At 31.2% G+C, this 27,920-nt stretch overlaps 5 protein-coding genes across 5 annotated transcripts; all 5 read right to left on the reverse strand.

The window, feature by feature from the left end:
- Positions 1 to 1,431: 1,431 nt before the first annotated feature.
- On the reverse strand, positions 1,432 to 2,313 carry LOC116403958 (metalloendoproteinase 5-MMP-like). Its single transcript, XM_031885907.1, has one exon. It carries the CDS (start codon positions 2,311 to 2,313, stop codon positions 1,432 to 1,434), a length of 882 nt encoding a protein of 293 aa, XP_031741767.1.
- A 7,035-nt stretch (positions 2,314 to 9,348) lies between these two features.
- On the reverse strand, positions 9,349 to 10,236 carry LOC105434382 (metalloendoproteinase 1). Its single transcript, XM_004142410.3, has one exon. The coding sequence runs from the start codon at positions 10,234 to 10,236 to the stop codon at positions 9,349 to 9,351; it is 888 nt and encodes a 295-aa protein (XP_004142458.3).
- A 2,454-nt stretch (positions 10,237 to 12,690) lies between these two features.
- LOC105435711 (metalloendoproteinase 1) lies at positions 12,691 to 13,575 on the reverse strand. The gene has a single exon (XM_011657974.2). The coding sequence runs from the start codon at positions 13,573 to 13,575 to the stop codon at positions 12,691 to 12,693; it is 885 nt and encodes a 294-aa protein (XP_011656276.2).
- Positions 13,576 to 15,810: 2,235 nt separating this feature from the next.
- LOC101214559 (metalloendoproteinase 3-MMP) lies at positions 15,811 to 17,542 on the reverse strand. Its single transcript, XM_004142409.3, has 2 exons — positions 17,018 to 17,542; positions 15,811 to 16,471 (listed from the first exon to the last, which is right to left on the reverse strand). The coding sequence occupies exons 1-2, from the start codon at positions 17,535 to 17,537 to the stop codon at positions 16,041 to 16,043; spliced, it is 951 nt and encodes a 316-aa protein (XP_004142457.2). The 5' UTR covers positions 17,538 to 17,542; the 3' UTR covers positions 15,811 to 16,040.
- A 3,181-nt stretch (positions 17,543 to 20,723) lies between these two features.
- LOC101206448 (ABC transporter B family member 15) lies at positions 20,724 to 27,555 on the reverse strand. The gene is made up of 7 exons (XM_004142293.3): positions 27,162 to 27,555; positions 26,964 to 27,018; positions 26,697 to 26,875; positions 25,879 to 26,336; positions 24,286 to 24,826; positions 22,465 to 23,358; positions 20,724 to 22,371 (listed from the first exon to the last, which is right to left on the reverse strand). The coding sequence occupies exons 1-7, from the start codon at positions 27,420 to 27,422 to the stop codon at positions 21,004 to 21,006; spliced, it is 3,756 nt and encodes a 1,251-aa protein (XP_004142341.1). The 5' UTR covers positions 27,423 to 27,555; the 3' UTR covers positions 20,724 to 21,003.
- Positions 27,556 to 27,920: the final 365 nt, after the last annotated feature.

Here is a 27,920-nt window from a genome sequence, read left to right on the forward strand (position 1 = left end):
TTATTTGTTTGAAATAGGGTCTGCACAACGTTTTCCTTGATCGTTATGATTTCAAATAAATTTTACCATATTTTGTGTCAATCAATGTGTTTTGTTTAATTAAAATAATGACTTCTATTTAGATAGAAAAGTTGGGCGTTCGTTACACTAAAACAAATGTAATTGTTAGATTCGTTGAAAAAATCATCGAAATAGACTGCAATTCTGACCATCCTGCCAAAAAATATTAAAACTATATGTCACTATATATTAAAGTTGTAAATAAGATTGGGTATATATGTATACTAAATCACATAACAAACCAATTATATCTTACCAAATATATTAAAGTATATATTAATCATTTAAAATATATGTAAAATAATAGTATGTATGTATGATGTACTCACGGAATATTATAGATACATTGAGAATGTGTCATTACTAATATTTTAGTAATATTTACTATATAAAAATCGTGTGGTTTACTTATATTTAAAATATCAATGTTTATATGACTAACAACTTAATATTACGATATGATAAACAAAATAACAAAAAAAAAAAAAAACATTAACGAACGAAAAGATTCGGACGTCTTACTGTATATCATTGTATATGTGATATTGTATATATGTGTAAGCAATATAATGAAATTAACTGTTGACAATAAAAAGTGAAATAAATGAGTAAGCAATATCTAAGTAAAGTACGATGTAATGAACCGACGAATGTTTGCGAGGAATTGAGAAAGACAACTAACCGGAAATTTGAGGAAAACAAAATTTCAAGATAAATTGAAGACCAAAGTTGAAGAACGATATTGAAAACATTAGAATTGATGGAAGAAAAGACCTAAATTGAATTACGAAGAAATCAAAGTCGTCCTCGGCATCAACACCGAAATAAATTTCACATATTCTTAACCTAGTGATGAAAATAATGATATAAAGTTATATTTAATTATTTAATTATTCTATATTATTTCATTTTATATTAAATTAACCAACTATTTCCAAATAATTTTCATAATTAATAAGTCATACATTAATTAATAGAATAAATAAGAAGTTATCGTTTATAATATAAATTGAATATAATGTATATAAGAAAAAAATTTGAATTTAATTTTAAAAAATTTATATAATTAATAATTATGATAAGGTTATAATGTTATAATTGTCCAAAAAAAATATACGAAAACCTAATAAAGAAATAAATCTTAATTCAGAACATTGGTGAAATTTACTAGTATACTTAGTTCTTTTATCTTTCGTTCTAAAAAGTGCTTAAAATAGAGTTATACTCAATGAAAATCCAAACTTCATTAACAAAGGAAACAAAATATTAAAGGAAATTGTAATTTTTTAGAAAAAGAAATCTCTTTAGTGAGTTGCCTGTATTAAATAGGAACACAGTCCAAGATGTGTATCTAAGTAAAGACGAGTGTTTTTAAGGGTACAAAGCATGAAGTCCCGCAATATCATCATCATTCAAGTTCTTTAAAGCATTGGATTCAATATAAGGCCACATGACAGCTTGTGGAAGGGTGCTATGGGCAAGACCAAGAACATGCCCAAGCTCATGAAGTGCCGCATTCATCACATTAACCTTCTTCTCTTCCAACCCTGCCGACCAACTATCGTCGCCATCTAAGTGTAATCTTCCATCAATTGGTGCAAAAGCATGACCCACAACTCCTCCAGGTCCATCAAAAGGCATCCCATCTGCATGATCCTTTATTTGAAAGCTTATATTAATGTCAGCACTTTGGGCATCCGAAGCTTCTGAGAATGTGAATAGTGAATGGGCTGCCCATCGAGCCATAGCCTCAGTCACTGATGGCACAAAGTTAATTGGGAAATTGTTGGTAAATACGTAGGTTAGGTGGCGTTTGTAATCTGGCCATTTTAGGTTGCCTGGAAATAAAGCGTAATGAGATGACATTTCAAGATCATCCTCAAGATTCTTACTTGAGTTAAATTTGAAGACATCTCGTACGCCACATCGTGGTTGGAACATTTGATCTAATGTTTCTTGGTCTAGAATCCCACTTACGTTGAGGTGAGACCATTTCTGATATAATTTAATGGCAGATTCTAGGGAGTCGTCGAACTTGTTGCTGTTGAGTTCAATGATATGGGAATCAGTGTTGTGTGATAAGTAACCATAACGTTGAAGGTATTTTTTAATGTTGTGGATTCCTTCTACGTTGTCGCCTTTACGACATCCATAGAGACGTTGAGGAGATAGAATTGGGTTGTGTTTGGAGGTTACGTGAGATGCAATGGTGACAAGAACAAGGAAGAGCAATCCGAGAGACTTGAACGTCATTGCTAAGAAAAGTTTAGAAATTGTATTGATGTGGAAAGAAAAGAATTTTAGGGTTTTTTATAGAGAAAATTTGCATGAAGAAGAAAAAGGAAAAAAAATTGAGCATTGCATGTAAATTGGAATTCGTTAAAACCTACTCTTTGCTTTTGTGAGATAAATAAATTACTTTTATTTTCTTTGTTTTTTTTCTTTTTTCTTTTTTTTTCGAGAAAAACCATACCTTTTTTTAAACAAAATTTTACCTTTTCTGTTAAATTTATTTGAGAGATATTCTTGTAAAAGAGAAATAAAATCTCTCATTGAATGAAAATATAACAATAGTGGGTTATAAATAATTAAGTACATGTAAATTAAATAAATATTCTACCATTTTTTTCACCATGAACCTATAAATTGAGATTTTTTGTTTACTTATTTAGCCAAATTGTGCTATTTTAAGTAAATTAACCATATTTTGAATTTGTTAATGTATTTATAGATGATACATGCATCAATTTTTATTTTAATGTTTTCATATATCATTGAAGATATTTTCCTCTTGGAAAGTAATGGTATTAATGGTGTTAATTTGTGCATAAACCAACCTAAATTGTTTCAAACTATTCCACGTCAAGGTCATGAATCATGGATCATGAATGTTCGAATTAAATCACTTAGTTACTTTGTGAATTAGGTATTTATTTAGTTCTTTAACTAATTTATTATTAGAGTTAGATAATGATATTTCTTTTTTTCTTTTGTTAGGTGATGGTTGTGTGGAGAAAACATTGGAACAACACATATATGTGGGATAATTTTGGTATTGCTACAATTTAAACATCTTTTTTTATCCTATCAAAGTTTTGGAATTATATATATGAAGTCATTTTATTTGAATTAACAATTTACTTGTTCTAGTAGTTAAAGACTTTGTTCGAACTTAGGATTGATTATTTTAAACTTTTGAATGTATATAATGTTCTTTTTTTTGTATGTTATAAATTTAAATATTTGGATTGTAATTATATATGATTGTGGATTTGGATGAATGTGAACTATACCTTCTTAGTATGGCAAATTACGATATAAATATCTATATGATTATAATTTGATTTTACAATAATAATATTGGACAGGTGTTATTAGATAAATTATAGTTATGTTTGTATTATTACAAAAAATGCTATAGAGGGTCAATCAACGATAAAGTTTGTGGGTAAAAATTTGGTATTTATAACTTTTATTTTCCATTACAATAAATAATGTTAATAAAAATAAAAGACGTTCAATAACATATCTAGTCTATTTATTGTTATAACATTTTTTTATGATACTTTTTCAATATAATGAAACGTTTCCATAACAGTGAATTAAAGCTATAATATATCAATTTTTTATATTGTTATTAATAGGTCTACAAAAATCCATATTAAAAGTCAAAGACTTTTTGCTATGACAACCTTCATAAAACGCTAAAAAAATGGTTTATAGCATTTTTTTCATTGTTATTTAAATAGCCATTGAATTGTTTTGATAACATTTTTCTGAACACAATAAAAAAAGCTACACAAAGTTTTTTATAACTTTTTCCAATATTATTAAAACACTATTGAAACATTTTGATAATGCTTTTTAAATGTTATTGAAATCGCTATTGAAACGTTTTGATAACGTTTTCTGAACGCAATACAAAACGTTATAAAAGGTCTTTTATAGCATTTTTCCAATGTTATTGAAAACGCTATTGAATCATTTTGATAACGATTTTTCCAACGCAATAAAAAAACTCCATACAAATTTCAATAGGTTTTTTTTCACATTATAAAAAGCATTTATAGCATCATATATGTGTTATCAATAGAGATATATTATATCGTTTTGCACAACGTGTAAAAATGCTATGAAAAGTCATGGACTTTCAATAACATCGACTACGACAGCATTTCGAAAACGCTATTAAAAATCAACAATAGTGTTTTTGTATGCTATCTAACCACTTTTATTCTATTACATTTTCTGTTCTTTTCTCGAAGTTAGGATCATATATGGAATTCTTTTATTAATTAAGAATGTAAACACGAGTTTTTTTTTTTTTTTCTTACACAATAATGCTAGAATGTGTTGAATATGTTATTCAATACTTCACATTTATGTTATTTACGTTACTTATGATTTTGTTCATAAACTTATTAAAGAATTTATGTTTACCTAAACTCTTTCCGTTTATTATTGGCGCATTTGAATCTGTAACATAATTTTTTCTCTAATAATAAAATGTTATATCCCTCTGTCGATAGATGTAGGTAACAACAAAGATGAAAATATTCATTCATATGGCAATATATTCATAAATTTACTAATTATCCATATATCTTTGATGTATTTCATAAATGCTCGTAGAATATAAAAAGATGTATCCTTTTAATCTAATATGAATAAGTACTAACAACAAATATTCATACGTTAAATTGAGAGTATAGTAAAAGGGATGACACAGGGGATATAACATTTTACTCTTCCACTTTAATATAGCAAAATGCCATTTTAATATAGACTCGAGGGATATAACATTTTAATATAGCAAAATGTTTTGAAAATTGCAATTATGGCAAATCTTAAGTACAACGCTAGGTAAAAGACCAAAATGCCCCAACAACAAGGAGAAGAAGATCCATTTCACTCTTCCATTCCTTCGTATTCTGATTTCAAAATAGACTTTCTACGATTTCTTCATCTTCCACTTCTGGTGCCTTCACACTTCCACCACTTTACGCTTTCCTTCCATCTTCCACTTTCATTTGGTCTTCTAATACCTTCGTTTCATTGTCCACCTTATTTTCGATTTCTCTACTTCATCATCTATAAAACTTCTTTGCTTTTCGTTTGAAATCGTAAGTTATTTTCGTTTTCCATTTGGTCAGAATCTGTTTGAAATAAATTTTCTTCTTTTTCTGTCTTCTATTTCTATTTTTCTTTTAAATTTATTTCTTCATTTTCGGTTTGGCTATGCTTTGTTTGTTTTTTAGTTTATGTGTTGTTACTTACGGTTAAGGTCTATAAGTGATATGTTTATATCTCTGATAGACTTGAGGGATGTTTTGTTTGTTTGCATTAGGATGTTAGTAGATGATTTAGTTTAATGTACATTTTTATGTGTTGTTGTTTAGGTTCAATCAGTGACATGTTTCTATCAACTTGAAAGATGTTTAACTTGTTTGTCTTGAATTGTTAATGGAAGTTTTAGTTTAATGTGCATCTTTTATCCGTTGTTGCATAGGGTCTACCGGTGATATGTTTTAATCCATGATAGAGATTTAGGAGATGTTTAGCTTGTTTGACTTGGAATATGTTTGTGTTGTGATTGTTATTAGATGTTTTAGTTTAATGTCAATTTTTTTTATCTCTTGTTGCTTAAGGTCTATCGGTGATATATTTCAATCGTTGATAGACTTGGAAGTGCTTAATTGTTTGACTTAGAAAGTTAGTAGAAAGCTCTAGTTTAATGTGCATTTTTTGTGTGGGATGTTGCTTATGGTCTATCAGTGATATGTTTCTATCACTGATTAATAGATTTGGAGGATGTTGAACTTGTTTATATTAGGATGTTTAACTTGCTTCTTCAAAATGCTAATTTGTTTCCAGTTTGTGTGTTGTTTCTTAGGGTTATGGCCTATCAGTGATATGCTTGTATGAGTGATAGTATATATATGTGGGTATTTTCTCTTTTTCATTGATTAACTAATAATTGTTTAAATTAAAACCACTTGAACTTAATATTTCACACCTTTATCAGTTTGAACACTTCAATGTATAATTATCCTTGTATGTATGTAATACAACCACAATTAAAATAATATTTAATTATCTCTATTTGAGAGTATAAGGTTTTATCTGCAATGGTTTTTTCAAAAAAGTGGAATAATTCTTTACATCATCGTCTTATGCTCCTTCAAGATGGTGTCTCTTCGAATTGCGTTCACCAATCTTGATCACATCTCAATTTCATTTGATTGAAACAAATTTCTATTTAGGCTTTGTGGGTTTTAACGTTATGCATTATGGGCTTTAATGTTATAGTTGATAGTATAAGGTATATTATCACAAGAACAAACAAGAATAATGACAAAATAGAAGGTTCACTTTGAACAAATAACAAAAATATTTTTAAATGGACAAAATTGTAAAACAAAATAATTTGAAAAAAAAAAGGCGCAACATTGTCTTAAATGCTCCTAACTAACTAAAAACTTTGAATCGTAAATACAATATTAGGCCAGCGAAGAGACAACTTAACCGATCAAAGAAATTGTTGAACAATGCAAAAGACTATAATATTGCTAGTGACCGATTGATTTGTCCCTTGTTTTTTATTTGCAACTCTCTCATTGAGTAAATGGATATTGCATTATATTAGTTTAGTGGATATTCCATGATAGGAAAAGTTAATGATAGACTTCACATTTTATTTGATTTTGTTCTATTCATATAGAAAAGTGTTAGACCACAGGTTGAATATTGCAAATTGTGTCCCTTTATATTCTTAAATAGTAGCAACTCTTCAATGGATGTTAAAGTTTATTAAAGATAAACCATAACGGTGAAAAACTTCACAGTCACATTACCTCCTCATATTTTAGTTATGTCCCTTTTGTGTTCCCATTGAGAAATTAGTATTATACATGTTAATCATTGCAAATTAGTATTAATTTGTGCATTCTATTGAGAAAAAGTTTTGTTAATATAAATGTTGAAGTCTATCGTTGATAGAAGTTATCGACGATAAACTTCATAATAAGGTTTATAACTGATAGAAACTATCTGCTAAATTTAAAACTCCATTATGACGTTACTTTATATTATTACCTAATAAAGTCACTATCTTCAAGCAGAATAATTCTTATCAACAACATAATGTCACATCATTGAAAAAATAGTGGAACTGTGCAACTTCTACTACTGTGACAAAAATGACGACAATAACTACATTTTGAGTGACTTTTCTTCTCATCAATCTTTTTTTTTTATTTGTTTTTGCGGTCCTGCTCAAGACTTGCAAACTAGAGGTATTGTTACACTTGTGACATTGATTAATCATAATTATTAATTTACTACAAAAAAAAAAAAGAAAAAACAAAAAAGATGTATAGTTATCATCCTAGTCATATGGGTAGAAGAGGAAAGCAGATCAGAAGTCTGTTGAAGTTCCTCAGAGGAACTTGAGATCAGGTAGTGACTTTCGCCGTTTCCAATCAAACCCCGTTGAGGTTGGTGAAGCTGCCAAAGAGAAACCATGTGCAACACTTGTGGAATGCGCCACTTGGATCGTTGTTTATTTGGGACTAGGATTTGCTTCAAGTGTAGGCAAGAGGGGCATACAACTTATCATTGTCCTTTGAGATATACTAAGGTTGGGCAAAGCAGTCACAGGTGGAGAGTGACACAACAGGGCAATGTTTTTGCCACCACCAAAGGGTAATACGAGAGACAAACCGACGAGTGACAAGAAGGACGCGTGACTGTCAGATGGGGACTTAGTTTTCTTTAAACAATTTGCTTCCACTTATGGTTTTAATTTTTTTTTATGTGATTGAACTGAATTTATAGATAGCTATTTTGTAAACAGTACTTTTAGAATTTTATTTGTTTGAAATTGGGCTCGAACAACGTTTTCCTTGATCGTTATGATTTCAAATAAATTTCACCATATTTTGTGTCAATCAATGTGTTTTGTTTAATTAAAATAATGACTTCGACTTAGATAGAAAAGTTGGGTTATTACACTAAAACGAATGTAATTATTAGATTCATTGAAAAAATCATCAAAATAGTCTGCAATTCTCTTGCCATTCTGCCAAAAAAATATTAAAACTATATGTCACTATATATTAAAGTTGTAAATAAGATTGGATATATATGTATACTAAATCACATAACAAACCAATTATATCTTACAAATATATTAAAGTATATATTCATCATTTAAAATATTAATAGATACATTGAGAATGTGTCATTTACTAATGTTTTAGTAATATTTACTATATAAACATATAATTTTATGTAGTTTATTACTTGTAGTTTACAGTATATTTAAAATATAAATGTTTATATGACTAACAACTTAATATTAATATATGATAAACAAAATAACAGCAAAAAAAAACATTAACGAATGAAAAAATTCGGACGTCTTACTGTATATCATTGAATATGTGATATTGTATATATCAAGTGGTATATATGTGTAAGGAATATAATGGAATAAACTGTTAGCAATAAAAAGTGAAATATATGTGTAAGCAATATCTAGGTAAAGTACGATGTAATGAACTTACGAATGTTTGCGAGGAATTAAGAAAGACAACTAACCGAAAGTTTGAAGAAAACAAAATTTTGAGATAAAGTGAAGACCAAAGTTGAAGATCGATATTGAAAACACCAAAATTGATGGAAGAAAATACATAAATTGAATTATGAAGAAGTTGAAGTCGTCGTCGACATCGACACCAGAATAAATTTCACATATTCTTAACGTGGTGATGAAAATAATGATATAAAGTTATATTTAATTATTAATTTATTCTATATTAGAAAAGATTTCATTTTATATTAAATTAATAAACTATTTCCAAATAATTTTCATAATTAAGTTACGTTAATTAATGGCATAAATAAGGAAGTTATCATTTAAAACATAAATTGAATATAATGTAAATAAGAAAATAATTTGAATTTAATTTCGAAAACTTTATATAATTAATGATTATGATAAGATTATAATTGTCCAAAAAAAGCATTTGAAAACCTAATAAAGAAATAAATCTTAATTTAGAACATCGTTCAAATTTACTAGTATACTGAGTTGTTTTATCTTTCGTTCTAAATGGTGCATAAAATAGAGTAATACTCGTATGAAAATCCAAACTTCATTAACAAAGGAAACAAAATATTTTAAAAGAAATTGTAATTATTTAGAAAGAGAAATTTCTTCAGTGAGTTGTCTATATTAAATAGGAACACAGTTCAAGATGAGTATCCAAGTAAATATGAGTGTTTTTAAGGATACAAAGCATGAAGTCCGGCAATATCATCATCATTCAAGTTCTTTAAAGCATTGGATTCAATATACGGCCACATGACAGCTTGTGGAAGGGTGCTATGGGCAAGACCAAGAACATGTCCAAGCTCATGAAGTGCCGCATTCATCACATTAACCTTTTTTTCTTCCAACCCTGCCGACCAACTATCGTCGCCATCTAAGTGCAATCTCCCATCAGTTGGTGCAAAAGCATGACCCACAATTCCTCCAGGTCCATCAAAAGGCAATCCATCTGCATGATCCTTTATCTGAAAGCTTATATTAATGTCAGCACTTTGGGCATCCGAAGCTTCTGAGAATGTGAATAGTGACTGGCCTGCCCATCGAGCCATAGCCTCAGTCACTGATGGCACAAAGTCAATTGGGAAATTGTTGGTAAATACATAGGTTAGGTGGCGTTTGTAATCTGGCCATTGTGGGTTGCCTGGGAATAAAGCGTAATGAGATGACATTTCAAGATCATCCTCAAGATTCTTACTTGAGTTAAATTTGAAGACATCTCGTACTCCACATCGTGGTTTGAACATTTGATCTAATGTTTCTTGGTCTAGAACCCCACTTACGTTGAGGTGAGTCCATTTCTGATATAATTTAATGGCAGATTCTAGGGAATCGTCGAACTTGTTGCTATTGAGTTCAATGATATGGGAATCAATACTCATGTTGTGTGATAAGTAACCATAACGTTGAAGGTATTTTTTAATGTTACGTATTCCTTCTACGTTGTCGCCTTTACGACATCCATAGAGACGTTGAGGAGATAGAATTGGGTTGTGTTTGGAGATTACGTGAGATGCAATGGAGACGAAAACAAGAAAGAGCAGTTGGAGAGACTTGAAAGCCATTGGTAAGAAAAGTTTACAAATTGTATTAACGTGGAAGGAAAAGAACTTTAGGGTTTTTTTATAGAGAACTTTTGCATGAAGAAGAAAAGGAAATAAATTGAGCATTGCATGGAAATTGAAATTCGTTAAAACCTACTCTTTCCTTTATGGGATAAATAAATTACGTTTATTTTCTTTGTTTTTTTTTTCTTTTTTTGGTTAAAAACCATACCCTTTTTTAAAAAACAAAATCCAACCTTTTATGTTAAATTTAGTTGAGAGATATTCTTGTAGAAGAGAAATAAAATCTCTCATTTAATAAAAAATAATAATAGTGGGTTATAAATAATTAAGATACATGTAAATTAAATAAATATTCTACCATTTTTAACAATGGCCATTCATCTGCATGTGTGAATATCCCACCAACGGATGTGATACCCACATTCGGTCTCTTTTGCTCAAGCACTACTGCCACACGCACGATCGCCCTCCATTCAATCGACGACACGTCATCGTTGTCTCTGTTCAATCGCCATTGTTGCTGTACCTTTGGCACCGTCGTCATCTATAAGGCAACGCTCCAAAAAAGTTAGGACTTTTCACATTTGAAACTACTTGGTGAAGAGTTTCCTTAATGTAAGAACAAAGACTCTTCTTCCTTTCTTCTACATCATTTTCCAACTCCAGTCGCTTAGGGTTCTTCATCTACCAACGATTTGAGGTTAGTCTTCTTCTTCCTTTCTTCTACATCATTTTCCAACTTCTGTTATTAATAGGCTTGTTAATTGGAATTTGTATATTGTTCTGGTGCCATTCAATTTATTTATAGTTTCGGTATTCCAATGGGAAGTTTCTTCTTTCTGCAAAGCATACACGAAGAACTATTAGCACGGAGTATATTATCTCAATGGATGCTGAAAAGATTTCGAGATCAAGTAGCTCTTACATTGGAAAACTAAGGTGAGACCGCACTTGACAACTATGAAATTTATCGTTTGCATACTTTGTTGTCTATGTTAATATAATTACAACACTGCAAAATTTCACACTTCTTAGGTCACAAATTATGATTTCAATTATATGTAGTATACACATTAGTCTATGAGAATGACATTATGATATAAAACTTAGGTCTATACTTGAGGTAATATTCTGGTTGTCCAGGCTGTCGGTTGGAATTGAGGTAATGTATTATGTCAATTAGGGCTGGCTTAAGTCGTCATTTTAGTTATATTCAAATACCTACTTCAATTTTTAACAAGAAAAGAGGTTTCGATGGGTGTACTTATTCCTTTAAATGATTAGTTAAGAAAAAATCATCTTATAGCATTGGGTTCGTAAACTCTCTCCGACGTATATATTATATTTGAGATCACAATATGTTTTAATTTTACTTGTTGAATGAATTTGGTTAATTACAAAGTGATTTTCTAAAGTAGAATTTGTTTGGACCGTTAATAAAGAAAAGGATATAAAAAGAAATATTTATTAGGATTTTTCTAGGGAAAGTAATATTTCTAATTTTAAATATATATATATATATTAGAATTTTGAAAGCATTGAAGGTTGAGTTGGTGAAAGCGAAGAGTGCAAAATATAAGAATTATAATATATTAAAACAAAATGATTTAGTCATTTTGTTTACGTAACTGTCTAATGATCATTTCCCTAATTTATAGTTAGTCTAATCGTTGTTCCAATTTTACTAAATAATCTACACATTTATATTGTTCCTTCTAATTTCTAGTTGAAAAGCGGCCTCAACCAACTAATTTAATTTACATAAACTATGTCATCATACATCATAATATTCCTCTTTTGTCATCATAATTAATTAGTGTTAGGATGAAAGGTTTTTAGGTCGATCACGAATTAAGAGCAACCAAGTCCGGTTGAGTTGAGATGTGTCCCTCAATTCAAGCTTACAGACAAACAAATAGCAAACTCAAAAAATGTACGGCTCTTCGATCCTTTCTAGCTATCATAAATATGACTTATCAAAATGCACGGCTCTCCTTTCATACCATTAAAAGCATTGTATGTGGTTCAAGCTAGTTTTGAAACCTAAGACAAGTACTTTTTTATCGTTTCAAAATAACTCTCTCGAATGTGCCACCTATTGAGCATAGAAAAATATGGTTCAAATGTTTATTTTCTTTGAAATATATTGGTCTGCTTTCTAGCATTGTTATTATATATGAACTATATTTTCATCCGGCTACAATAATGTGGCCTTTCACATGACACGGGGAGAAAAAAAGATAAATATGGAAAAAGCATACATTTAGCTGTGTTAATTTTAAAAGTGCATAAAATAGAGTAATACTCACTTACAATCCAAACCCCATTAACAAAGGAAACAAAATATTAAAAGAAATTGTATTTTCTTAGAAAAAGAAATCTCTTTAATCAGTTGCATATATTAAATAGAAACACAATCCAAGATGCATGTCTAACTAAATGCGGGTGTTTTTAAGGGTACAAAGCATGAAGTCCGGCAATATCATCATCATTCAAGTTCTTTAAAGCATTGGAATCAATATAGGGCCACATGACAGCTTGTGGAAGGGTGCTATGGGCAAGACCAAGAACATGTCCAAGCTCATGAAGTGCCACATTCATCACATTAAACTTGTTTTCTTCCAACCCTGCCGACCAACTATCGTCGCCATCTAAGTGCAATCTCCCATCAGTTGGTGCAAAAGCATGACCCACAACTCCTCCAGGTCCATCAAAAGCAGACCCATCTGCATGATCCTTTACCTGAAAGCTGATATTAATGTCAGCACTTTGGGCATCCGAAGCTTCTGAGAATGTGAATAGTGACTGGGCTGCCCATCGAGCCATAGCCTCAGTCACCGATGGCACAAAGTCGACTGGAAAATTGTTGGTAAACATGTAGGTTAGGTGGCGTTTGTAATCTGGCCATTTTTCGTTGTTTGGGAATAAAACGTAATGAGATGACATTTCAAGATCATCCTCAAGATTCTTACTTGAGTTAAATTTGAAGACATCTCGTATTCCACATCGTTGTTGGAACATTTGATCCAATGTTTCTTGGTCTAGAATCCCACTTACGTTGAGGTGAGACCATTTCTGGTATAATCTAATAGCAGATTCTAGGGAGTCGTCGAACTTGTTGCTGTTGAGTTCAATGATATTGGAATCAGTACTCGTGTTGTGTGATAAGTAACCATAACGTTGAAGGTATTTTTTAATGTTGTGGATTCCTTCTACGTTATCGCCTTTACGACATCCATAGAGACGTCGAGGAGATAGAATTTGGTTGTTTATGGAGATTACGTGAGATGCAATCGAAGCGAGAACAAGGAAGAGCAGTTGGAGGGACTTGACCATCGTTGCTAAGAAAAGTTTAGAAATTGTATTGATGTGGAAGGAAAGGAATTTTAGGGTTTTTTAAAGAGAAATTTTGCATGAAGAAGAAAAGGAAAAAAAATTGAGCATAGCATGAAAATTGGAATTTGGTAAAACCTACTCTTTCCTTCCTTGGGATAAATAAATTACGTTTATTTTCTTTGTTTTTTTTTTTTCTTTTTTTTGGAAAGAAACCATACCTTTTTTTAAACAAAAACTTACCTTTTCTGTTAAATTTAGTTGAGAGATATTCTTTGTAAAAGAGATATAAAATATCTCATTTAATGAAAATATAACAATAGTGGGTTATAAATAATTAAGATATGTGTAAATTAAATAAATATTCTACCTTTTTTCCACCATGAACTTACAAAATAAAAATAGATAAAATACATTGTTTTTTATATATAAGGTTATTCATTTATTGAGATTTTGTTTACTTATTTAGCCAAATTGTGGTATATTAAGTAAATTAACCAGATTTTGAATTTGTTAATGTATTTATAGATATAATATATCCATCAATTTTTATTTTAATGTTTTAACACATCATTGAAGTTACTTTCCTATACGAAAAGATGCACTCTTTCAAGGAATATAACCAACTAATTTAATTTACATAAAAATCCTACAAAACTATGTCATGATAGATCATAATATTGCTCTTTTGTCATTATAATTATTTAGATTATTTAGTGGTAGGATGAAAGATTTTTAGGTCAATCACGAATTTAGAAGAATGAATTCTGGTTGAGGTGAGATGTGTCTCAAAATTCAAGCTTACAGACAAATAAATGACAAACTAAAAAATGTACGAGTCTCCTTTCTAGCTATCATAAATATGACTTGTCAACTTTAACTTTTATAAAATAGTAAATATTTGGTTGTTATATTAGATTTAGTTTCATTTATCTAAAATATGAAAACAATTTTTTCAATATCCATACGTTTTGAAATAGAGTTTAAACTCTTAGCAAAGTTTTTTTTTTTCATTTTTAAAATTGAAGGTTGTAGACAGAAGAGAAGATGATGTTTTCAAACCATAATTTTGTATAAAACGAAAAAAAAGATGTTTCCATTAAATCATAGACAAAAGAGAGAGCAGAGTTCTGCAGCATTTTTTGATGATTTGTAGTATATATCGTTGTGCACTGGTTTTCAACGATTCTAATTCTATGGATGTATGTTTTTGGGCTGATGGGAGGTTGGCACAATGGAGATGAAGAAGATGGAACCATTTGTGAGGAAATTTAGGGTTTTGAGTGTTTGTTTGATGTTTTGGGTTTTGTTTTTAGAAAAAAATAAAAATGCTTTGATTTGATGTTGTTCTACTATCTGCATCTTAATTATGGTGTATTTTTGTTTTCACAATGAGTAGGGGCATTTAAGTCGTATTTGAAACAATTTATTATTTCATTTTTTATGTTTTTCCCATTTTTATAATTAAAATTAAATCTTGCTATTTGTAGAAAGTAAATTTCAAATTTTGCCATTTATCTATCTATATAAGTTGATGGTGGTAAATTGGGCCATGACTAGCTTTATGGTCCAAAGTCCAAGTCTAACTGTTTTGGGATGGAAACTAATTATTAGGCTCGAGCGGGTTTTTAAAAGGGATAATTTCAAATTTAGCAGTTAGATTCAAAATACTTAAGTAAATAGTAACATTTTTAAAAAATTACAAATATAGCCAAATTTGTCAAATTATATCAATGATAGAAGTCTATCAACGATAGACTATGTTGCAAATATTGGTTTATCACGGATAGATCATATGAGTCTATCAGCTATACAAGTCTATTAACGATAGTTTTGCTATATTTGCAATTTTTTTTAAAATGTTGTTATATCCTTAATTATTATTCTTAAAATTACAATCAATTACAATTTCTCTTCTTAAAAACTCTATCATGTACGAGTAACTTCGACCTTTGGGCTTTTACAAGAGATGCAATGATAGAAATAAGAAAATAAGTGAATAAGATGGGTTGAGTCCATAAACTGCCTTAACACTATAAAATGTCTGAGTGGCTGCCATTGTAAACTTTGACGAGGTGCAGGACAAGAAGTAGAGTTAGGAAGTTCGAAGAGTTGTGATGTCGTGGAGTTCTCAATGTAAGAAGTTCATAAAGAAGAAAATTGATGTGTTAAATTAGTGACAAATTCTCTCCTTGAAACAAACAAAAAAAGACTGTAAAAGAGACATCTCAAATGAAATACTACAAAAAACTCAATTGATAGATTTTTATTAAATTTTGAATTGATAAAAACAATACAATGTCAGGTCACTGTTGTTTTGATAACTAAAGTAGGAAAGCTTCACATCTCTCCTTACAACAAATGAAATGTCCTATATATGTGTGTGTGGATTATTATAAGTGAGGAAAAAATAATTATTGGTTATATAGTTTAGAAGTGTAATACAAAGTTAAAATCAATACTACTTCTCAAGAAGTAGTATATAAAACCTTAATGCCTTCAATATCATCAGCATGTAAACCTTTGGTAGCTCCTCCCATGATGGATGGCCACATAATGGCTCCTTCCACCGAGCTGTGATGAAGGCCGAGGAGGTGTCCGATCTCATGTAGTGCCACGGTCTCCATATCGTAAGACTTAGGAACAGCACCATCGGCCCAATGCTCGACTGCGTCGAAATGTAATCGCCCATCTGTGGGGGCAAAAGCATGGGCTAACACCCCTCCAACACTATCAAAGGGAAAGCCATCTCCATGGTCACCTTTTTCAAAACTAATTTTGATGTCTGCATTTTCATACTTTGATTCTTGGGAGAAACTGAAGTGAGTGTTTGCAGCCCATGTCGTAAATGCTCGATTCACTGGACTTATCGCCTCTGACGGAGTTCCTGGGAGGAATCCTAATTCACATTTACTACAACTCATTAGTTTAAAATTTTCAATTCAACGATACTATCACATTATCAAAATAGACGAAAAAATCTACAATATTTATAATAATTTGTATTATAAATAGATAATTGATAATAAGATGAGTAATCTAATATATCATTTTAGAAAGATGAGGAAGTCTCTCCGTTGGAAGATGTTTCTTTTTGCCTCTCTTTCGTACTCTTTTATTTATCCATCTAATTTACGCATAACTTCTATTTGAAAATAAAATAAAAACGATTGTGATGTATCTTTATTAATTCTAGCAACCATGTCTTTTTCATTTTTTCATTTTTTCATTTAAAAATAAAATAATATATTCTCTTTATTTTCATGATATTTTCTTATTTTAAACATGAATCTTAATGAACTACATAATTATTTCTTCTCTTAGAAGTTGATATTGTTTTTTTTAGATAAAATCCTATATTTTTCTAATAGAGTATGAAAATCCTTAAAATTCGAAAGAAAAAAAATTGGTGATGAAAAGAATATGAATAGAACATTAAATTTACCGTAAGTGAGGTGAGATTTGGAATCTGGCCATCTAAGGTTTCCTTCAAAGAAAGCAAAGTGGGAAACTTCATGGAAATGACCACTTATTTTTCTATGTTGGTTCACAAATCTCTTGCCTGATTTCATACTTGTCTTTCCGTTGATAATATCCGCAACCCCACATCGAGGTTTCGACATTTGCATTAGCGTCGAGTTGTCGAGAGTTCCCGTGACCTTAAGATTGTAGTTGATTTGGTAAGTTTTGACGGCGAACTCTAGGATTTCATCAAACTCATCATCACTAGATTCAGAACGAATATGAACATCATTGTTCAAGTACCCAAAATGTTGAAGGTATTTCTTCATTTGATGAATTCCTTCCACTTTATCCCCTTTCTTGCATCCTTTAAGGTTTTTGAGAAACACCAATCCATCCACAGGTTTTGGCTGAGAAGATGAGATTAAAGGGAAGAGGGAAATTATAAGAAAAAGAGTGAAGGTGAAGAATAATGATAGCCCTTGAAATCCCATAGCTCTCATTTATTATTACAAAAATTGATGGATGTTATTTCAAAAGATCTTTGCCCCTTTTATATAAATTACTTAAGACTTTGAGAGGTTGAATTTATAAATTTTCTATTTGATTGGAAGTATTCTTTGGGGAAGAAAATTCACATATGATGGATGAGTCAAAAAAGGGGTTAGTTCTAGTAGAAATACATAATCCCTCCAATGTGAAGGCAGCAAAGTTCTAGCAAATTTTTACCATATATAATATTACACATTTTTTACCTAAAGTTTCCTATGTTTTAGTCAGTTAAGTTATGTTTAGGTTTAATAAAAATTTCTAAAATGGTTGACTAAACTTGATAGGACATATTTTACTTACTTTGATTTTGGTTTATTTATTTTGGTTTTAGAAAAGGAAAGAAAAAATGTTTTACCATACTATTCGTGTAATAGTTTAATGTTTATATGTCATAATAAACACAACTCAACTCAAATGGTTCTACTATATTGATATCAAACTTCACAGTTTTATTTTGTTTTATTTTCAAAAAAGAAAAAAAAATAGTTCAATACAATAATATAGTGCTTGTAATCTCTGTTTGTGGTTGAATGTATAGGATTAAATTATGGATATTTTGACCAATGTTTTAAATTTGATTAATGGAAGTTTATACTTCAAATGAGAATGGACTAAAATTCCATATATGCATGCATACTTCTCTATTTGAATTTTTCAATACAAGAAATTTTGAACATACATTTATAATGGGAGAATTTTAAAAAATGACAAAATTTATGAAATATTTAGAACCTATAGTAAATTAGTAAATTTTATCACGGATAGTCAATGATATCATTGATATTTTAATTTATTTTGTTATTTTAAAAAATGTCCCTTTAGTTTTGCATGATAATTAGCGAAATTTTGGGATATAAAACTTAGAAAAAAATTAATTTATTAATTAGCAAGCAATTAAAACCATTCAACTCAAATGTTTTTAATTTAATCCTTTATACAAATAAGTTTCTCCAAGAAAGGTTCTTTTGAAAAAAAACATTAAAAGGGTATTGCCTCTCTTTTTCTTTTCTTTCCTTTCTTCCAAAATGTTGACTATATTTCATAATCTTTTGAGAGGTTTGATTGATATATTCTTTGTTTTACATCAATTTGAATTTGAATTTAAACCTATTTAGATTGACCTTTTTTTAGTGTTTATTAAAAATATTTAGAAAATTAATAACATCAATTTAAAATCAGATGTAACTCAAAATTATAACTATAAAACTTCAAACAATTGTGGAAATAAGTCAACCAAGCCTTTAATTCTTGTTAATGTGTGATTATTGTTCTCTTTTAAAGTTTCCTATCACTATATATAGATTTAAAATATTGTTTGATATTTCTCATCTAAAAATTTTATAACAAAACATTTTTCTTTAAATCTTCCCGAATGGTTATAATCAACTTAATGATTCAAACAAAAAAAACTTGTTTTTCTCGTCGAGATTATTCCAACTATACCTTATTCAAAAAAAACTTTCTTTCTCGTCGAGATTACTCCAACTATACCTTATTTGTCATGTTAGACAATTTTGAGTTAGCTTTAATTTTAACTTTCTTCAAACGGTGGTCGTGGGAGAAGAAGAAACTTCATTCACATTGCAGCTTTGGATGGGCAACTCACATAAAAGAACTATTTTCTTTTAGTATCGTTCTTGATTAATGGATTAGTACTTTCATATATATTTAAAAAAATTTCAACATCTTTATATGTATATTTCTTCCTTTTGCTTCATATAATGAATGGTTCGATTTTTTTTTCAGATCTGACAATATTTTTCTTCCATCCTCTTCCTGTTTATGTTGTTTTGAGCAAAAAAATTGTCTTCACTCCATAAACGAGTGTACTTTTGAGATTAATCTTAGACAACAACCGACAATTGCAATTTAGTATTTGAGATAATAGATCTACTACAACACAATACAACAACAAAACAAGTTCGGATTTTCATACAGTAGTTGTAAATTTTCTTATGTTTGAAGTGTTTAAGTGTTTGCTAGGATTTAGAGAGTTTAGGGTTCATTCTAATTGTAAGTGGGATATTCTAAAAGGAGGGCGAGTAAAAATGTGACTAATTTTTCAACGTCAACAGCAGGTAAAAAGTATAAAGTAGAGCTTGTTTGAACCGTTAAATTGAAGCTTACAAATGGATTTCTTAGGCTATTGTTATGGAGAAAAGAGTCCCAAACCAAAAGTGCTAATTAAACATGACACAGTTGTAGCAATATGAACAAAAGGAAAAAGAAATTGTTCTGCTTAATCTTCATTTCCCTAATTAGGTCCAAGTCCACATTATTGCTAATTCGCCCAATCCCCACTCCTAGTTTTCCTTTATTTTTGTTGTTGAATATTTTATACCAAATAGCCTTCAATATTGTCTTTGAAGTTAGTCTTTTAAGTCAATATTAATATTAAGGGTCATCATAGTCGTATTGAGTGATTTAACTTTGTAGCTTGTTAATTAAAACATACATCCATTCAAATTCATACTCTATTTATAAATTTTGGGCTGAGTTTGTTTTATACTGTGGAAGGTTCAAGGTTGATACTACCGATAAAATAGAAAAATCATAAAGCAATAGAAGCATTGACACATAGATATAGCATAGTTCACAAACAGATTTTTCAAAAAATAGAGATGTCACTTGGGTTAGAGAGAGAATGATGATAAATACATAATAAGTCTCATATACTTGGTTGTTCTAGAAAGGTAGCAAAAAACATAGTGTATTTGATCATTTTAGAAATATAACAAAACTACTTTGAAATGAGAGATTCAAAATATAGTTTTAAAATCTTGATAATTATTGAAGCAATATGAAGAGAAAACATAGATATAAATAGGCACACAGAAAGGCTTGGATACTAAAAGTACCACTGCCATGCATTGATTTTGATACGATAAAAGTAATTAAATGCTAAATTGATTTGGCTTGGATCATAAAGTCTCCCAAATGGTAAACACAATTTTGCTTTAAATCCTTTAGTTTGGAATTGTTGTGTAGAATGGAATGGTCTGAGTCATGAACTCAACAACCAAAGTCCAGTGTGAAAAGAGCCCAACGAAAGTAATGAACAAAGAAGCCCAAAATAAAGTCTTTAATATCCATCACTATCGATCACTATTTTTGTCAATATTTATATGGATGTCATCTAACCTTTGTAGACTATGAAGAATGATTATTTAGTGTAGAATAAAGAGGTTATAATATATGTATATACTACATAACTTATAATAAAATGGAAAGAAAAAAAAATAAAACTCGACATGATTTACATATTGAAGTCCTCCACTCTCTCCATTTATTTTCCACCAGTCCCCCTAGATGATAAAATTAAAAATAACAATGTGGTTAGTCTAGAGCTACTAATTTAATCTTCCTCAACATCCCAAGCTTAATTTGGTTGTTGAATTGAAAGAGAGAGAGATATTCTTAATGGGACCTCCTTTGCAAATTTACCAAAGCATAATATGCTCCACGTGGGCCTTTTCCCAACAATGAGGAGTGAGTCCCTCTCTCCACCACCTTCCCTTTATCCAAAACAGCTATCATATCACAATTCTGTATTGTGCTCAGCCTGTGAGCCACCACCACACTTGTCCTTCCCACCATCACTCTCTCCAGTGCCTCTTGAACCACTTTCTCTGATTGTCCATCAAGTGCACTTGTGGCTTCATCTAGCAGTAACACTCCTGGGTTCTTCAATATTGCCCTTGCTATTGCGATCCTTTGTTTTTGACCCCCTGATAGCTGCAATCCCCTGTCTCCACACCATGTCTCATACCCATCTTTTAGCCCTGAGATGAAGTCGTGTGCATTTGATGCCTTTGCTGCTTCTATTATCTCTGATTCGTCTACTGTTTTCGAAACTCCATATATGATGTTTTCCCTTATTGTTCCTGCGAATAGCGTCGGCTCTTGGCTCACTAATGCGATGTGTTTTCTTAGTGTTCGGAGATGGTATGATTTTATGTCACGACCGTCTATGTTGATTGTTCCTTTAATTGGGTCGTAGAATCGTTCAATTAGGCCAATTATGGTGGATTTTCCTGACCCACTTTGCCCAACCAACGCGGTCGATTTTCCTGCCTCGATACTGATTGAAAACCCACGAAATATCATTGCCTCCGGTCGAGATGGGTAGTTGAAATCCACGTTGTTGATTTCGATTTGGCCAATTAATTTGTTGGGTTTGTACCCTTCTGGGTCATCTGGTTCTATCTTAGTGAATCGATCTAACACATCGAAAACTGACCCAACTGCCTCTGATCCTTTTGCGAGATCTGATGTCATACTACCAGCATCAGCAATGACACGACCGGTGCTAACCAAAATCATGAAGGTTTCGAAGAGAGCTTTAGCGGTGGTTTGTCCTTGTGCTACCAACTTGCCTCCGTACCAGAAATCTAATGCCCATGAGCAAGTTGTGAGACTTTGGGAACAACCAAGTCCAATCCCAGCATACCATGATTGCTTGATGCTTTCTCGTTTTGGGCCTTCTTGGGCTTTCTCGAGCATTTTGAGAATGCGTTCTTGTGAAGAGAATGCAGTGATTGTTCGAAGGTTGGAGACAGCCTCTGCAGCAAGCTTGCTACTTTGCTCTTGTGCTTTGATGGCTTTGTTGGACATCTTTTTCAAGAGCACACGTCTTGTGTAGAAGCAACATATGACTAACGGTTGAACAGCAATCATTACAAGCGCTAGCTTCCATGAAATTACAAGACCCATTGTGAAAGCTATGGTTACTGCTGAGATTGTTTGCACAATAAGAGCCAACCTATCCCCTACCAAGGATCGCACCTGCCCAAAAAGAAGTGAAAATCTATTTAATTATAAAATATAATTTAACTGAACAATATTTTATATTTGGTTAATAAATGCACGTGTGCTTACCACATTGGCATCTTTAGAGAGTCTCGAGCAAAGTGCACCACTAGAATGCTCATCTTGATCAAACCAACCAATTTCAAATGTAAGGATCTTGGAAAGCATCATTTCTCGAACCCTTTTAGTAAGATATTCTCCCATGTAAGCGAAGTTGTAATGTTGGATAATGTTGACAAGCAAAGATAATAGAGCCAATCCAACAAAACAAAGTGCATAAGTCCTCGTCTTGGCTTTAATCTCCTCGTGACTCTTCAAGAAATACACAGAAATCATTGACCCCATTGCAAATGCATACAAAGGTTGCACAGCGCCAAATACTACTGCCCCACTGCACCCCATCAAAGCCTGCTTCCACTCTGGCAAATTCAAAGCCAATAGCCTTCGAAAGGATGGAATTGGGAGTTCCTGTTCTTTCTCAATATTAGATGATGGTGGGGCAGTTTCGTGAACCAAGTCTGAGGCTCCTGAGTTGGCAGAGTTGGAATGGCTAAGGAGGGAGAGGCGACGACTACTAGTGGTGGTGGTGATTTTTTCGATATGGGATGTGGTGGATAAAGAAGGCTCAGGAGGGGATTTGTGTTGGAGGTGGACGAGGGAGGTGTAAAGGCCTGTTTGGTTTTTTATAAGGTCGTCGTGAGGTCCTATTTCCCTAACTTGGCCGTCCTGGAGGACAGCAATAAGATCGGCATTGCGGACAGTAGAGAGACGATGGGCGATGATGATGGTAGTTCGACCGACTGCAGCTTTGTCAAGGGCTTCTTGGACAATACGCTCAGATTCTGAGTCTAACGCACTCGTCGCTTCATCCAAGAGCAGGATTCGCGGTCGCTTGATTATGGCTCGAGCAATGGCAATTCTTTGCTTTTGCCCTCCCGACATTTGCACTCCTCTTTCTCCAACCTATAAAATAAACTCCACTTTAACTAACATCGACTTTAATTAACATGTACTAATTACTATCAACTATGCATCTTTCCGTTGTCTCAATGAACACTAGTGATTATGGTCCTAATTTTTATTAATTTAATAGTAGGAGGAATAATTGAAAAGAAAAGAAAAAAAAAACCATTTTTGGTATAGGATTCTCTTTATTAAAAAAAAAAAAAAAAGAGTAGAGAAAGGTGAAATGCCTTTCATTTTTAGTAAAGAAAACATTGTTGTTAAATATCTTTTCGAAAAGATGATTCATCCTAAATCTACTTTTTCAAACCTTAGCACTAAGTTAAATACACAATTCTTTTTCTACATAAAGTTAAATATAATATTTTATCCCACTACCACACTGTACATAAATAGAAACCAAATCATTTTTCTAGAAAACTATATTCCCACATGAAAAAAAACTTATTAGCTAATGTATAGACTACAAAAAAATGGATGCAAATAGCATCTATTTTATCTCTTGAAAATATATATTCATGAAGTCTATTTTGATACTGTGTACCTTTTAAATTAATTGTCCGTAACTCCAACATAATCTCTCTTTTTTTTCTTTTTTTGAAAAGTTTTTACCAATTATTTAAAAAACATTAATTCTCTTTTTTAAAAGAAAAAATGCTATGATTTAAAAATAATAGTTGTTCTAAAGAATAGATAAATATGCTATAGACATAAACCATATATTTCTTAAATATTTGCTATATTATAAAAGATTAGATAATTAATCTTAAAAATTATTTGAAATAACTTGATTTAATCAAAACTTGTTTTACCAAACCCAAAATCTTTTAAAATCACTTATAAATCTCCTAGAATCATTTAAAATGAAATTGAAACATTTATTTCACCAAAAGAGAAAGAGAGAATAAGAAATGGAAATAAAAATACCTGAGTATCATATCCTTGAGGAAACAGAGAAATAAAAGAATGAGCATTAGAAGCTTTACCAGCTTCAACAACATCATCCATGGAACCATCTTCTTTCCCAAACAAAATATTCTCTTTAATCGAAGTACCAAACAACGCCGGTTCTTGACTCACAAGCCCCATCTGTGATCTCAGCCATTTCAATTGCAATTTCTCTATCCCAATTCCATCCACCGAAATGCTACCTGAAATCGGGTCATAAAACCTCTGAAGCAGAGAGATCACCGTCGATTTCCCCGATCCACTCCCTCCCACCAACGCCACCGTCTGCCCAGCCGGGATTGTCAGTGTCAGATCGTTCAACACTATTGTGTCGGGTCGTGATGGGTAGGCGAAATGGACGTTGGTGAATTGAACCTGACCCGAAATGTTCCGGAGGATTTGACCTTCCATATCGGCCGAGTCTATTTTTGGAACCCGGTTTATGACTTCCATGATTCGCTCGCCCGCCGCACATGCTTCCGAAAAGTACTTTATGTTCGATAACCCCGAACCGATTGATCTGTCCATTTCAATTTTGGAATTATTGTTAATTTCCTCCATTATGCGTCTATATCTATGAGTTGCATAACTAAATAAAATAAATATATATATATATCAATGTTAATAAATTAACCTAAGTTTACTTTTCCAAGACTTATTTATTAACTAGTCGAGTGCATGTTGTTGCCAATTCAGAAAAACCACTGAATGTAGAAAGAAAAATGGTGGTGCATGTTCTTCACTACTCCCTATATTACTTTTCTTTCGTAAATAAGAGAGAGAACTATAGAAACATTATTTTATTTTTTAAAAAAAAAAATTCATAACAGACATTCATTAGTTGTTACTATATCTGTTGTCCTCATTAGGAAGTCTTATATTTTTAAAAGGATAAATAAATAAACCAATGAGTATTGATTCTTTTAATTAATAGTTGTGACTTTTAGGTTTGAAATTTTCCATTCTTAGATTAATCATTTATTTCACTTATCTGTACTTTAACCCTCTTTACACTTGATTTGGATAATAATTAATCAAGTTTGGAAAATTATTCTCCTAGTGATCTTCAAATTTTGTAAGTTATATGTACTTTAGTCTCAATATTTTAAATTTAACATTTTTTAATTCCTAAATTTATACAAATACTCTCTTAAATTATTTAAATCAACATAAAATCACTAAAAATAAACTTCTATCAATATTACTAATAGAAGTCTATTAAATGGATATAGGATTTTGTTATATTTAAATACTATAGTTTATTTTGTTATATTTAAAATTTTTCATTTTATTTTAAATAATTGTATGATGTGTTAAATTTTAAAAATTAATTTCTAAAAATTATATTATTCTTGAACTGTTTTTCTAATTTTGTAAATAAAGAAATCGGAAAAAATACCTTTTTGAAAATTCTTAGAACTATTTTATAAATTTAGGAAAAAAGAAAGTTGCATTTTTAAAACCGACTAAATGCTGGTTTTCCTTAAAAAGATATTGGGGACTAAAAAGTAATTCTACATCTATTTATATTTTAATTTTAAGAAATTAAGGATCAAGAAAAAAAAAACTTACAATCCTCCGACGGCAATGGCAGCTCCGACGGCAAAAACAGTACCACCTTGAGCGCCATGGTACATAACCATTCGACTTCCATACCAAGACATGAAAGACCAAATCGCGAAGGAAACCCCATTGCTTCCGATCGCCAATCCTTTAGAAAACCCCTGTTTGATCCCGAACTTTACCGATCTTTCTAACGCCGATGAATATTCCGATATGGTTTTGTCTTCTCCAGCAAAAGCGTACACGGTTCGGATCGAAGAAATTGCCTGCTCTGCTACTGTTCCGGCCTTCTGATACCCCTCCATGCTTTTTCTCGCTAAACCCATTAATGTTTTTCCATAAAGAAGGCCCGGGATCACCAGCAACACCACAAAAGGGAATCCGACCACCGCTAGCCGCCAGAATAGTATCACCGCCGCCAGATAGCTCCCGATGAATATCGCCGCGTTCATTAGAAAGTTTGGGATCTGAGTAGGTTCAATTAAGTACAAAAATTCACTAACTCTCTTAAAACTGTAGCGTTGAATTCTTAGCGGAATTCTAAAAACCAAAAAAGAGTTCTAAAAAAAAAATGGTGAAAATACAAATCATAACAAAAGTTTGCAAAAAAGATTATAGTTGGAAAATATTTGAAAGAAGCGAGAAATGATAGTCTTAGAAGCTAAATGTTACACCATCATATTCCACAACCTTTCGAGTTTCTGATTTTCTTTTAATAAAAAAAAAAATGTTAACGAAAAGCAAAAAGTTTCATTCCATATTTAATTATTTTTCTTTTGTCTTTCACTCTAATAGTTGAAAAAGAGGAAAAAGGAAAAGGAAAAAACCTTCTCACTCAAGACATCTTGAATAACTAAGCTGTCATTGGAAACAGAGGTGATAACTTCGGAGGTGCTAGTCACGTGCAGATCAAAATAGCCAACATCTTGCCGGAGAACTGCTTTTAAATATCTCGCTCTCATTCTCGCTGCTTGTCTCTCTCCTGTTCTTGTCCAACAATATCCTTCTGCAAAACAATCATTTTTAAGAAAATAATCTTAAATATAAATTTTAGTCAATGTCTCAAAAAAGAATTTCATAAATTGAAAACCCACCTAAAAAACAAGAAACAAATCCCCCACAAGCTACATACAACAGAGCCACTGCATTCTGTCTCCCACAAAAAAAAGGATAAATATATATCAAATCAATCAAAAAAAAAAATTCCATCATTCAATATATAGTGGAGCCAAAAAAAAAAAAGAAGATAATAATAATAACAATAACTGGGTGCATTATTTCTAGTGATCTACCTTATCGATGTTGGCTACAAAAGAATCAGTAATCGAAGAGGAAGAGGTATGACCGATGTTGTTCATTAGATGGCTAGAAACCACCAAAACGAGAGGGGTTGTGAAGCCGTCTCCAACAGCTCCGATGAAACCTAAAGTCATCAGAAATTTGTCCACCGCGTCGGCATGCATGAAAATCGACGCCATCCACCAACCTTTCTTCTTCTTATTGTTATTATCATTGCTATTTCTCTTTGAATCTCCTTCCTTTTCTTTTCCCATTTTTTGAGCGGCAGGCGCGGGCGGGGAGGAGGAGTGGTGGCTTTTCTTTTCCAGCACGGCGGCACTTTAGCCGGGAATTAAATTATGACTTTGTGTTTAATTGTTGCTATGAACACTTGTGGAAAAACCAAGCAAGGTTCTCTTTATATATATAGGTGACTTCGACCTGTGTTTGTCACTTTGTGAATCTTTTTTTTCTTTCTTTCTTTTTTTTTCTTAAATCACTTTGTGAATGTTTTCTTTTTTCTTTTTTAATTTATGCTTTAAATTACTTTCTTTTTTAAAATAAATAATATGATTATTAAAAAATAGTAAATAGCTTTAATTTCTTTTAGAGTCTGAAACATAATTACTACTTTTCTTTCTTTTAACTTTTTTAAATTTTAGTTTCTTCATCAAAGTGAATTTAAAATTGCTATAATTATTCTGTATTTTGAATTGTGTTTTTATTTAAACAAGATTAATTTAATATTTAACTTTATTGTTTCAGATGAACTT

The sequence above is a fragment of the Cucumis sativus genome, chromosome 5, assembly GCF_000004075.3.
Source record: "Cucumis sativus cultivar 9930 chromosome 5, Cucumber_9930_V3, whole genome shotgun sequence".
Taxonomy (NCBI): Eukaryota; Viridiplantae; Streptophyta; class Magnoliopsida; order Cucurbitales; family Cucurbitaceae; genus Cucumis; species Cucumis sativus.

Coding starts and splice junctions, on each gene's coding strand:
- LOC101206448 (XM_004142293.3), bottom strand. CDS start 27,422: ATGGGAAAAGAAAAGGAAGGAGATTCAAAGAGAAATAGCAATGATAAT. Junction 27,019..27,161: donor TTGTAGCCAACATCGATAAG/GTAGATCACTAG, acceptor TGTGGGAGACAG/AATGCAGTGGCTCTGTTGTA. Junction 26,876..26,963: donor ATTTGTTTCTTGTTTTTTAG/GTGGGTTTTCAA, acceptor ATTGTTTTGCAG/AAGGATATTGTTGGACAAGA.
- LOC105435711 (XM_011657974.2), bottom strand. CDS start 13,575: ATGGTCAAGTCCCTCCAACTGCTCTTCCTTGTTCTCGCTTCGATTGCA.
- LOC101214559 (XM_004142409.3), bottom strand. CDS start 17,537: ATGAGAGCTATGGGATTTCAAGGGCTATCATTATTCTTCACCTTCACT. Junction 16,472..17,017: donor CAAATCTCACCTCACTTACG/GTAAATTTAATG, acceptor AATGTGAATTAG/GATTCCTCCCAGGAACTCCG.
- LOC116403958 (XM_031885907.1), bottom strand. CDS start 2,313: ATGACGTTCAAGTCTCTCGGATTGCTCTTCCTTGTTCTTGTCACCATT.
- LOC105434382 (XM_004142410.3), bottom strand. CDS start 10,236: ATGGCTTTCAAGTCTCTCCAACTGCTCTTTCTTGTTTTCGTCTCCATT.